The 12,686-nt window shown below is 40.3% G+C and overlaps 3 protein-coding genes across 3 annotated transcripts; all 3 read left to right on the top strand.

Annotated features, from left to right (window-relative positions):
- The first annotated feature begins 877 nt into the window (after nt 1-877).
- Krtap2-1 (keratin associated protein 2-1) lies at nt 878-1,702 on the top strand. The gene has a single exon (XM_020154905.2). It carries the CDS (start codon nt 961-963, stop codon nt 1,348-1,350), a length of 390 nt encoding a protein of 129 aa, XP_020010494.1. The 5' UTR covers nt 878-960; the 3' UTR covers nt 1,351-1,702.
- Nucleotides 1,703-4,250: 2,548 nt separating this feature from the next.
- Nucleotides 4,251-5,060, top strand: LOC109679827 (keratin-associated protein 9-3-like). The gene has a single exon (XM_020154901.2). The coding sequence runs from the start codon at nt 4,382-4,384 to the stop codon at nt 4,763-4,765; it is 384 nt and encodes a 127-aa protein (XP_020010490.1). The 5' UTR covers nt 4,251-4,381; the 3' UTR covers nt 4,766-5,060.
- Nucleotides 5,061-10,910: 5,850 nt separating this feature from the next.
- On the top strand, nt 10,911-11,950 carry LOC109679830 (keratin, high-sulfur matrix protein, B2D-like). Its single transcript, XM_020154904.2, has one exon. The coding sequence runs from the start codon at nt 10,926-10,928 to the stop codon at nt 11,538-11,540; it is 615 nt and encodes a 204-aa protein (XP_020010493.2). The 5' UTR covers nt 10,911-10,925; the 3' UTR covers nt 11,541-11,950.
- The last annotated feature ends 736 nt before the right edge of the window (nt 11,951-12,686 follow it).

The raw sequence follows: 12,686 nt of genomic DNA, 5'->3' as shown, positions 1-12,686 counted from the left end.
CAGAACGACTAGAGTCACACACAACCTGAATTTAAAAAAAGAAAAGAAATGTGTGACAGTCTTAGATAGTTTGTTCCAATACTTATATGGTTTACAAAAATACACTTTTGATTTTCTGTCCATGAGCTCCTGTCCTATTCAAGGCATACACATTCTTCTATATCAAATGATAAGCAAATATATTCCCAAGGTATCCCATGGAAGGATGTGCCTAACACCTGTCTGACTCATGGGTAGGACCTTCCAGGGAAGCTGTTGGGGGAGAAAAATCTAGTTAGTATGCTACAAATTCCTCTATGTTAAATTCTTTTAAAAACTGAGGTTCTCTTAAGAGAACCATTTTCTGCAGGTTTAACTAGGTGCTGTATACTCAAAACGAGCATCAAAAGATGGTGGGGCAGGGCGAGACTGGTTAATAGGTACAAAGTCACAACTAGATGGGAGGAATAAGTTCTGGTATTCTATTACACAGAGGTTGGTCATACTTAACAATATTGTATTGCATAATCAAAGAGCTAGAAGAGAGGATTTTGAATGGTCTCATCACAAAAAAATGATAAATGTCTAAGATGATGAATAACCTCTCCATCTCAATCACAATGTAGAAATGATCAATACAGTGTATAAATGTAACCACATCACCCTGTACTCCACAGAAATGCACAATTACCTATCATTTGAAAGAGCAGCTAACATCTCAAATGGCTGTGAATTTTTAGGTTTTCATGATGAACAGTGTGAACATAGTCATATTGAGATATGTAACAAGAATTCTTTAATGAGATCATGTGCCAACCACTGGTCAAGCAAAATTCTTCTTAATTGGCCAAAAGATAAACAAGAGGGGTCATCAGCATCCAGCCAGGAATATAAAGGGCCCAGACAAGGGAGAGAGAAATCACACCTGAAAACACTCAACTGCTCTCAACTCCTTAATCCCACACCAATCCAGACACCACCATGACCTGCTGTGGTTCCTTCTCCTCCCAGAGCTGTGGCGGAGGCTGCCTCCAGCCCTGCTGCTGCCGTGACCCCTGCTGCTGCCGCCCCGTGTCCTGCCAGACCACCGTGTGCCGCCCTGTGACCTGTGTGCCCCACTGCACACGCCCCATCTGTGAGCCCAGCCCCCGCCCCATCTGCTGTGACCCCTGTGGCCTGCAGGAGGGCTGCTGCCGCCCCATCACCTGCTGCCCAACGTCCTGCACCGCCGTGGTCTGCAGGCCCTGCTGCTGGGCGTCCACCGCCTGCCAGCCCATCTCTGTCCAGGCGCCCTGCTGCAGGCCCCCTTGCTGCCAGCCTGCGCCCTGCCGCACCACCTGCAGGACCTCCTGCTGCAACCCCTGCTTCTGAGCCCCTGCTGCTAAGCCCCTGTCATCCCCACAGAATGACACTCTGGCATCCAAACCCCTATTTGGCTTTTTCATCAAGTTGAAAAATTTAGATTTTTTTCCCAAAGGTGAAGACAGTTTAAACATCCTATAATCTGGATACAGTCAGGTTTTCATCACCACCCTCTGCCAAAGTCCCAGGCATCTACATCAGTCTTTTAGAATCCCTAGGGTGGACTTTGTAAACCCATCCCGAGCACTGATCGTTTTGGCTGCTCAAATCCTCCCTATCATCGTTTGTAATGTGCTTCTCTCTGTGTTCAATAAAATAAACTTTCTAGCATAGAAAACTGCCCTGCTCCCTGATTCATTCTTTAGTGCATATTAATTAGTGTGTGCAAATGAACCAGATTTTAGAATCTGCACAAGGGATCCAAAGCTTGACTTAAGCAAAACCTTTTCCCTAGAAATCCCACTTACCAAGTCATTTAGTGACTGGTACAGGGGATTTTTAGTTATGGGTACTGCCTGCCTAATGACAAACAAGCCACATCTCTTACAGCCAAGGTGCTTAGAGTCTAATGGGTTAGACAAGTAAGTAAGGTGTTAGTGAAGAGGGCTAGAAGGACTGGAAGTAGATTATGCTAAGCCTAGAGTAGTCACTGGCACTAAGTTGACTAGCACAGCACATCTAGCTTCTTACTAAGGTATTTACATTTCTTACTAAGGTATTTACATTAGCATTTTTCAAGTGTAGTCCTTGTGTAGTCAAATCAGAATCTCCTGGGATACTTACTAAAACACATATTCTCAGGTCCCAAACCAAGCATTCAGAATCAATATCACTGAGGAAGGAGCCCAAGAATGTGCATTTTTATCATCACTTTGATGTGATTCTCATGCATATTAGAACTTCAGGAATGTGACCTCAGAGGGATTGGAGCTCCTTGAGAGCTTAACATGCATGGCACTGAAAGTTTCCCAAGGACAGCAAATCATAATGAACTCTAAAAGTTAAGAAAAAAGGGGGGCTGAGCATGGTTCCAGTGGTAGAGCACTTGAAAGTGTACAGAAAGTGCATTAGCTGAGTTGAATTTGGGAAACAAGAAACAATTAGGAATCAAATTGTATTTTGGGGGAAAACTCTTCCATTCTGAAAACACTTAAAAGAATTTGAACATAGTTATAATTTACTGTGTGTTTACTCCTCCATAGTATATTCTTCCTACCACCTCATATTTCTCCTGCCAAGGCCAAGTAGTATAAAACATTTGAGAGGCAGAGTTTTACTAATACTAATTGATCCTTGCAAGTTGCATGATGTAAAATAAAAGGGTCTAGGAAAAGAAGGATAGGAACTTTATACCCAGCTCCTCTGACTGTGTAATGTGTGAATATAAAGTCACTTAACTTCTCCAAAACGTAGCCATTCCCAGACTCAGTAATATTCTAGCATTGATGCTGAATATTCCAATGTTCCAATTTAGAATTTTGAGGTTGAATGGTTTCTATATTTGTCACATTTCCTGGATCAGTCCCTCCTATTAATACCACACTGAGTGCACTGGAGTAAAAAATGAAACAAAAAGAATCTTTCTGTTATCCTTTAGTGTTTTGTACATAACAGAATTAAATAAACACATGCTACTTATATTAAGAATGATGTCAATTGCTATACTTACAATATTAAGTGATTTAAAAAGATGGTTTATTAATATTTTATGTCCACTAGTCAATTATTGGATAGAACCATGTTCAGTTTATGCCTACAGTCATAGATACCATGTAAAATAACATCTTTATTGAAACTGGCATGACTCATATTCTAGTATAATACAAACGAGTATCTCCACCTCATAAAAAGTTAACTCTGTGTTTTTGTTCATTATTGAAAATGAAAAATAAGCATATTATAAGTGGCAACAATATGTTTTCTGGCCATCACTTCTTTTCATTTCCTTTCATGTAACCCTAAACACTCAGTTGAGAATTAACTCCTTTCTTTTGGCAACTACCAGGAATTGCTTCTACTTTTACTAACATTCATCTTCCTTTTTGCACTTATTCCTATACATGACAAATTGAACCATAGTTGATCATTCATTTCCTAATGTGCCTTGCAAACACTATAGTCTAGAAAAAAAGTATTTCCCATTCCCTTCTTTTTCTTTCATTGGTTCCTCTTCATAAATTCAACCGTCATGTTCTTTGGTCCAATATTCTTTTATAGGGTATATGGTGTCATGATATAAAGTGACATGAACAGAAAGTAAACCCTGCCTTTGAGAAGTAAATACTGTCCAAATAACTTATATGGCAGTAATTTCTATTTTTAATACTGAAGTATAAATATCACTAAAAATATTTTGCAATTTTTCCAATTAATGAATATGAATTTTAGCTACTTTTTAGAAATTAAATTGGAACAGGCTTTGTTTCATATATCCTCTTGAGTGATAAATGTTTCAAGTATGAATATCTGAAGTTCAAGAGAGATCGCAGACATTAGAAAATTCCAGCATCTGGAAGGATTTGAATTTCTATGAATGTGGAACTTAGCACAGTTTCTACCTGGATGATCGTAGAGGCCATGATCTTACCAATCCAAAAAAACACAAAAATAATCTTACATGAAGAACAACCATGGCTAATAATTTGAGTTTTGGTGACTAAAACTCCAAAATCGCATCATTTTATGAGTGAGAGTCACCTTGTCAGGTGCTATAACCACAAACACAAAATTGAAGCTGTGGCTTAAGTGGAAATTATTGCACTCTTTGTAGGTGTAGCATCAACATTTCTACCAAGGATGAGCACATTTGGTGAGTATTGTCTGAGCAATAAGGAAAAAACCAGTTTGGAGATATATTTAAAGTAACACAGCATTGGAACAATCAGTGGGCCCTAGAAAAGCTAGTTCAGAGTAACAAGACAAAAATGCTGTCTGTCACGGAGAAACTGGTCAAGGCGTATAAAAGGCCTGAGGTGGAATAAACACTTAAAACTCAGAAACTTCTCTTCACAACACAAGTCTCAATCCAACTCCTGACACCATGGCCTGCTGCTCCACTGGCTTCTGTGGGTTTCCCAGCTTCTCCACCAGTGGGAACTGCGGCTCCAGCTGCTGCCAGCCAAGCTCCTGCCAGTCCAGCTGCTGTGGAACCAGCTGTGGTGTGGGAGGTGGCCAGGAGGGTGGCTGTGGAACCGGGAGCTGCCGTGTCAGGTGGTGCCGCCCAGACTGCCGCGTGGAGGGCACCTGCCTGCCCCCCTGCTGTGTGGTGAGCAGCTCACCCCCAACCTGCTGCCAGCTGCACCATGCCCAGGCCTCCTGCTGCCGCCCATCCTACTGTGGACAGTCCTGCTGCCGCCCAGCCTGCTGTTGCTACTGCTGCCAGCCCACCTGCTCTGAGCCCGCCTGCTGTGAGCCCAGCTGTTGAAAATTGATGGAAATCCTGAGAAGATGGACCTTCAAAACTAATCAAGTAAAGTCTCAACAGTCTTCTGAACTCCAATATCCATAAACCAGCTGGCAACCTCTTGTAACACAGCTATATACTATCCCAGGAGTTAAATTCATTTCAATGGAAGACCAGAAATCTTCCATAGATCTGAATATCAACAGAAGACCTACAGTGTGAAAAGCAATGTATAATATTTGTCTATAAATACTATTTGAAATATTTCAATAGCTCGTTGGGACTTGGACATAATAAAAAAATTTCATCTCTTCAATGAGAAAGTCATTCTTAGAATTTTGTGTTCAATGGGATCGGTTAATGATATTAGGATACTAGTATTTCTCAAAAATCTCAATATGGCACTATGGGTTTTCTTTCTTTTTGTTCTTTTAATAACAGTCTTTAAAAGTGTTTTTACTTTATTTTGCCATTACATGGCCCAATATTCTGCAACCAAAATGTATGGTTAAAAGAACACAGCAGTAGTTAGGAACTACTTCCCAAGATCCTTACTTGTGCCAAGTGGGGGGCTCAGTGTTCCAGAAGAGCAATTTTACTAAAAGGAAGTTTACAACATTCATCTGCTTGAGGTGTTATCAAACCCATTCAGTCATTCACAGATGAGTCTGCATATAACTCTTTCAATCTTCAAAGGTATTCAGAATTATAATATAAAATGAGAAAGACCACAAACACAGGGTCATGTAATAATAGCATAAGGTGTAAAGGTATTCTGATTTCTAGTACCAGCTTTGTAACTAATAATCCATGACTTCTTAAGCAACTTCCTTCACTTGCCTGGGCAACTACTTCTAATCTAAAAATTGAGTAGGATTGCTTACAATCCTGGAAAGGACATTTTCCAGGCACCAGTAAGTAGATCACTTCCTTAAAAAGTGACACACAGACAATGAATCCTTTCAGATGTCCAATGGACAAATAATCTTGTATGCATTGTTGTTGCCTTGAAGGTTTATAAATCACATTAGAATATTAAAAGGGCTAAGATGGCCTGCAATAAAGAAACCTCTATATCAATCCCTCCCATATGACTTATGCAGGACCTCCTCTATTATTATTATTTTACCTGTTAACATCCTGTAACACTAATGATCCTCAACATATACTTTGGAAAATGATAAAAGGGAAAAAAATTGATGGTACTGGATTTGAATTCAGGGCCTTGTATTTGCTAAGCAGGCATTCTGTTACTTGAGCCACTCTGCCAGCTCTTTTTGCTGTGGTTATTTTTTGAGGTAGAATCTCACTTTATGACCAGGCCAGATTAGACTATTATCTTCCTATTTGTGATTCCCTGAATAGCTGGATGACAGGCATGTACCACCATACCCCATCATTGGTTGAGATGGGGTCTTATGAAATTTTTGCCTGTATTGGCCTCCAACCACCATCCTCCTGATCACAGTCTCCTGACTAGCTAGGATTATAGACTTGAGGCACTCTGCCCAGCCCTCAATTGATGTTTTTATAATACCTATACAATCCCCTTGTGTACTGTAAAGCAGAGAAGAAATGTTTATTGTAGGGATGGATTTAAATGAACATGATATTGTCTACATACTATCACCATTCATATTCTAATTTCCAGACAATAAGACAAAGATGAATACTATCTTTATTTCTGGAATAAAGCAAAGATGAGATAAAAGACACATAATGGGATGCTCCTTTTACAGGATAAAATATTTGGTCATAAAATCAATGTAGTGGGCCACATGTTATGTTACAGGGTATGAGAAGTGATTACTTAAAAATTATGGGGTGATAAAAAAATTTTAACTAGATAAAGGTGGTGGTTGTACAACATTAAGAAAGCACAAAATATCACTCAATTATATACTTTAAAGTGATTTCTTGATGTTACATGAATTTTGTCTCAATTTACAAAAACCAAAGGAGTGGGACAGTAGCAGGGAGGTGGGGATTGCATAGCAGAGAGATAAAATCTGAGAAATCTGAATATAAGAAGGTCACATAGCACCAGGGAGGGGAAAGTCACATAGCACTAGGGTTAAAGTAGCCAATAAAATTAAATCCATATATGGATTAGACCTTGCTTTTTGCTGGTCTTTAGACCTTGCTGGCAAGGGTATATAAGGTGAGACCCCTTTGTTCTCTGGGCTTTGGACATGAGTCCACTGAGTCTATGCTGGCACAATAAAAGGTTGCTTCCTGCTAATTGCCTCAAGAGTCCCATATCTCAGCTAGCAAACTCACGCAACAGGACCTCCACTACCACAATTTTACTAGTTAAGAAAAGGCACCCCCTTGGAGTTGGCACAGACCCAGAACACACAGATAATTCACTCCATAGCATGTTTGTATGAAGAACATTGTACTGCTTCTACTGAGTGGACAGAGCTTCATGTCACAGATCTGTACATAATGGCCATACAGTGTGATCAACACACTGTAAAAAAAAGAGATCATATTAAGATCTCTTTTCTCCCTTCAGAGTAAGAATATTAAAGATTGATGGAGCTTTTACTTACAAGGACTTCAACTCAGAAGCACCAGGAGTGAGGCTGACACTCAGCAGAATTTAGATAGATCTTGTTGCTTGGTTTAGTATAGAAAGTTGGGCGTGAGAGGAGATCCTGAAAGGTTATCTGCTGCCCAGTCCCAGTCACTAAGATGGGAGCTCCACACAGAAGCACAGATGCCCCAGGCAGGAATGGTGTGTTCATTTGGCTGGTGAATGAACCACATCTTACCTCTCAGAAAGCTAAGTAAGGCAGACATAACTGGATTAGATACTTAGTAAAATGAAGGTAAAGAAATCAACAGAACTGCCCCTCAAAAAACTGGAGCCCTGACATTCTAAAGAAAAATGAGCCAGGCATGGTGGTTCATACCTGTAATCCCAGCTATGTGAGAGGTGGAGGCAGAAATATCAACAGTTTGAAGCAAGCCTGGGCAAAGTTAATGAGATACTGTCTATGGCTCAATGCTTGAGGCTCTGGGTTCAATTTCAAGTATGGAGAAAAATAAATACCACTCAAAACATTAGTATCTGTTTTAAACTGAGCTCAAATGTTCAAAGATAACAAACATATCCTTTCTTCTTACGGTACTAGAAGGATCTAGTTCCCTTAATGTAAATGTGTAATGAAAACTAAACAGAGTAAGTACACAGTAATTTTTAAAGAAGTTTCAACTGTCAAAGTACTGGCATTTTTTGCCCAAGACCACAGACAGGGATGGCCGGTATTGAAACAAGATTAAAAATCTATACAGAGAAATACCTGAATGTTTATGACTTATTAATCTGTTTCCATGGAAGCCAATCAAGAAAAATAGGTTCAAGTGGTAGGAGAAAAGATTTTGGTTAAAGTTAATTTTCTCGATTTATTTTGGGGAAGTAAGGGAATATTCAGATTAGTCTTCATTCTGTGGCAGAGGAGATGAATTCTCAAATTTTAAGTCATATTTTATTCTTAGTAATTCCCTAAGGGCAACTGGGGGCAACTGGAGTCCAGAAACATGTAACCTGAGCTTGTAGCAAGGGGGATGTCGAAAGCCCACAAATGGAGAGCCCATATGCAGTTGGTAAGCACTAGAGACAGTGGTCTTATCAATAATGCATTCCAACTTCTCAAATATTTCAACATTTTGCAAGGGAGGACTAAATCTTGTTTGTATAAAGTATTCAACTGAATTTAGATATGAGTTAAATAACTCCTGAGACTGCCATATGAACAATGCACATTTCAGCGTCCAAGGTAAAAAAACTAATCAAAGGGCAAACACAACAAGGGGATTGGACTATGAGCACATGATAAAAGCGAGAGCACACAAGGGAGGGGTGAGGATAGGTAAGACACCTAAAAAACTAGCTAGCATTTGTTGCCCTTAATGCAGAGAAACTAAAGCAGATACCTTAAAGCAACTGAGGCCAATAGGAAAAGGAGACCAGGAACTAGAGAAAAGGTTAGATTAAAAAGAATTAACCTAGAAGGTAACACCCACGCACAGGAAATCAATGTGAGTCAATGCCCTGTATAGCTATCCTTATCTCAACCAGCAAAACCCCTTGTTCCTTCCTATTATTGCTTATACTCTCTCTACAACAAAATTAGAGATAAGGGCAAAATAGTTTCTGCTGGGTATTGAGGGGGGGAGCGGGAGGGGGTGGAGTGGGTGGTAAGGGAGGGGGTGGGGTCAGGGGGGAGAAATAAACCAAGCCTTGTATGCACATATGAATAATAAAAGAAAAATGAAAAAAAAAAAAAAAAGAAAAGAAATTGTATTAGATTTTTGCTTAATAAGAAGCAAAGATAGTCACAAAGAACCACCACATTAACTCAAATTTGATGTGCCTTTTCAATCAGGTCTTGATTCTAATTCTTGAGAAAATTTATGGCCTAAACTTCAAGTTTAGTACAAGCATTCTGTACTCAGGTTCAAAGTCCCTGGTGGCATTTAAACTGTTTTTCCCTGTGGTAGGGCTGGTGGAATGGCTTAAGTGGTAAGAGCGCCTGCCAAGCAAGAGTGAGGCCCTGAGTTCAAACCCCAGTGCTGCCAAAAAAAAAAAAAAAAAAAAAAAAAAACCAGAAAGTATTTCTCTGTTAAAGAGGCCACAGACCATGGAAACCTCAGCACACCTTTCATTTGCACTCAAAAAATTCATCCTCACCTTTATCATTCGGCAACTGGACTAGTCCCTAACATCTATAAAACTTATAGAATACAGATCTAATATGCCATAGTATGTTACATACTTCAGTGTAAAGATGTTAAGTATGATTTTTATACAGCTAGTAACATTTTAATTTATAGAACATCCTGTGATATAAAGATGAGATGAAGTCACAAGAAAGGTAGATGCAGTTTCCTGGCACTTGTTCTTTTTTTTTTTTTTATTCATATGTGCATACAAGGCTTGGTTCATTTCTCCCCCCTGCCCCCACCCCCTCCCTTACCACCCACTCCACCCCCTCCCTCTCCCCCCCACCCCCTCAATACCCAGCAGAAACTATTTTGCCCTTATTTCTAATTTTGTTGAAGAGAGAGTATAAGCAATAATAGGAAGGAACAAGGGGTTTTGCTGGTTGAGATAAGGATAGCTATACAGGGCATTGACTCACATTGATTTCCTGTGCGTGGGTGTTACCTTCTAGGTTAATTCTTTTTGATCTAACCTTTTCTCTAGTTCCTGTTCCCCTTTTCCTATTGTTGGCACTTGTTCTTGAAGTATGCTTATTATGCTGTTTAAAAATAAATAAAATATCTAGGACAGTCTCTAATAAAGAGTGTTATTACTTGCCCTAAGCTCTACCCTTTACTCTCAAAAGAGCTTGTAAGAAAGTCAGCAGATTTTTATGTCTGGTTTCACCGTTTGATTTTATTAGAAATGCTAGCATCAGAAAAGAAGGAATTGACTATACTTGTTAGAAGTTTAGTCTAGAGTCAGATAGTGGAGGTTCAGCTTTCACATTCACCACTGAATTCACTTGGGTAGGTTACTTAAATCTGTTGGTTGCTCAGTTTCCTCACTTGGATTATGAAAGTGGTGAGGTACCCACCCCATAGGATTGCTTTAAAAAAATAAGTGAATTGATATATACAACGTATTCAGAACTGTTCAGGTACCTCATAAGTACTCCAAAAGTGGCATTAATGACAACCCAACTCATATTTCCCAGGTGTACATAAACCATCCTTTTTCTGGCCACCTAAATCTAGCCTTGCTTCACAGTCAAAGTGAAGAAGAAAAAATGGAGAAGGAACAGCCATCAACATTGGGGGCCCTGTTGCTGGGAATCAAACTCTTGTGTTAGACCCAACACTGCAATTATTAGGGTCAACAGTGAGCAATATTAACACTTGTTAAACAGGAGACGCATTAGTCAATTATTCTTTGGGTAATGGGAAAATTATAACAAATGGGGGGGGATCAGGGTTATGCTCCTAATGCACACTAATGACTACTTCACCATGTCTGAGAACACTAATTGAAGACCAAATATATCAACTTTTAAAGGCTGTCAGAAGGTGCAACAAATAGCTCAGGAGCAGGCCAATTATCATTCAGAGGCAAATTATGTAAACACAAACAAGGAAGAGACTTTGCAAATTAGGAAAATAGTAGCCAGGCAAGGATTATAAAAGGCCCAGCATGGCAGTCACCTCCAGAACTCAAAAAATTTCTCCAAGCAACCCAACCCTCAACCCAACTCCTGACACCATGGCCTGCTGCTCCACTAGCTTCTGTGGATTTCCCAGCTGCTCCACCAGTGGGAACTGCGGCTCCAGCTCCTGCCAGCCAAGCTGCTGCCTGGCCAGCTGCTGCCAGCCAAGCTCCTGCCAGCCAAGCTGCTGCCAGTCCAGCTGCTGTCAGCCAAGCTCCTGCCAGCCAAGCTGCTGCCTTACCAGCTGCTGCCAGCCAAGCTCCTGCCAGCCAAGCTCCTGTCTGACCAGCTGCTGCCAGCCAAGCAGCTGCGGAACCAGCTGTGGCACTGGGGGTGGCATTGGCTGTGGGCAGGAAGGTGGCTGTGGGGCCGTGAGCTGCCGCGTCAGGTGGTGCCGTCCAGACTGCCGTGTGGAGGGCACCTGCCTGCCCCCCTGCTGCGTGGTGAGCAGCACACCCCCAACCTGCTGCCAGCTGCACCATGCCCAGGCCTCCTGCTGCCGTCCATCCTACTGTGGACAGTCCTGCTGCCGCCCAGCCTGCTGCTGCTACTGCTGCCAGCCCACCTGCTCTGAGCCTGCCTGCTGTGAGCCCAGCTCTTAAGAACCAGGTTGCTGATTCCTAATTTGAAGTTTCAACTTTCACTTCAATCCATGGACTAATTATCTCTTCAACTACTCCTGGACCACTACTAAAAGTTCTTGAACTTTTATTTGACTTTTATTATGGGGGTTACCAAATAATTGGATATCGCAGACCTTTTTTTCTTCCATTCAACACTAGAAAGACTTTGATCTCTCCTCTGAGGATGGTAAAACACAAATTTGACTCAAGAAATGAGAAAAACAATTTGCCTTGGGGTTGACCCTCAGTAAATATCTGACCATACTCTCCAAGACTCAGTAGTGCCAGAGCTATGGAAGAACCATACATTACCCTCTTCTGCTCCTTCATCCTGCATTCCTTATGAAAGTAGAATAATATACCTAATAAATTATATTGGCACAGCAAAAGTCTCTTCTCTTTCATTGATTGCATTCACAATAGATATTTCATAGAAAGTCAATCTGTTTTTGATACTCCACTGTGCTCTCCTCATATCTTGTTAGGAAAGGTGATGAAGGTCCAATGGAAGTGAAGTCCCACAAAAAAAAGTCAATTACTTAGGGAATTGAGCTGTACCTAGAGAAGTGGTATGGGCTCTATTGCCATCTCTCAGCCTCACACAGTACTTTTACAAGACAAGGATAGAAACCAGGATCTCTGAATCTAAAACCCACATATGATGTCCTTTTCCAACAGTGAGACAAATGCTATTTTAGGCAATCTTCAAACAGATAATAGATGCTAATAAATCACACATTTCTATTCACAGGGAGGATACAGCAAGAGAAATATAAGAGCAGAAAACCTCTCTGAAAAAATGTACTCTCAGTCAGATGGAGTTTTGTACTCCAAAATTTTTCTGTTTTTAAACAGGAAGTTGGATAACAAGGTTTTACTTATTTAGTTAGAACATGTGGTTTAAAATATTTTTAATATAAATATGCATATATTTAGTACACATAAGCATGTATTATATAGTTTATATATAATACACACACAGTAAATTTATACATAATTAAACATAAGTATGTAGGTGTTTTTCAAATAAGGATAAGGGTTACTTTATGGCACCTGAGACACAGAACTGGAGGGTACTGAAGCTATATTTTATATATAAAGAATATTTTTTTAAAATTACACCAC

Source organism: Castor canadensis, chromosome 11, assembly GCF_047511655.1.
Source record: "Castor canadensis chromosome 11, mCasCan1.hap1v2, whole genome shotgun sequence".
In the NCBI taxonomy this organism is placed as follows: Eukaryota; Metazoa; Chordata; class Mammalia; order Rodentia; family Castoridae; genus Castor; species Castor canadensis.
The sequence above is the reverse complement of the archived record's forward strand: the minus strand, read 5'-3'. Positions and strand labels throughout refer to the sequence as shown.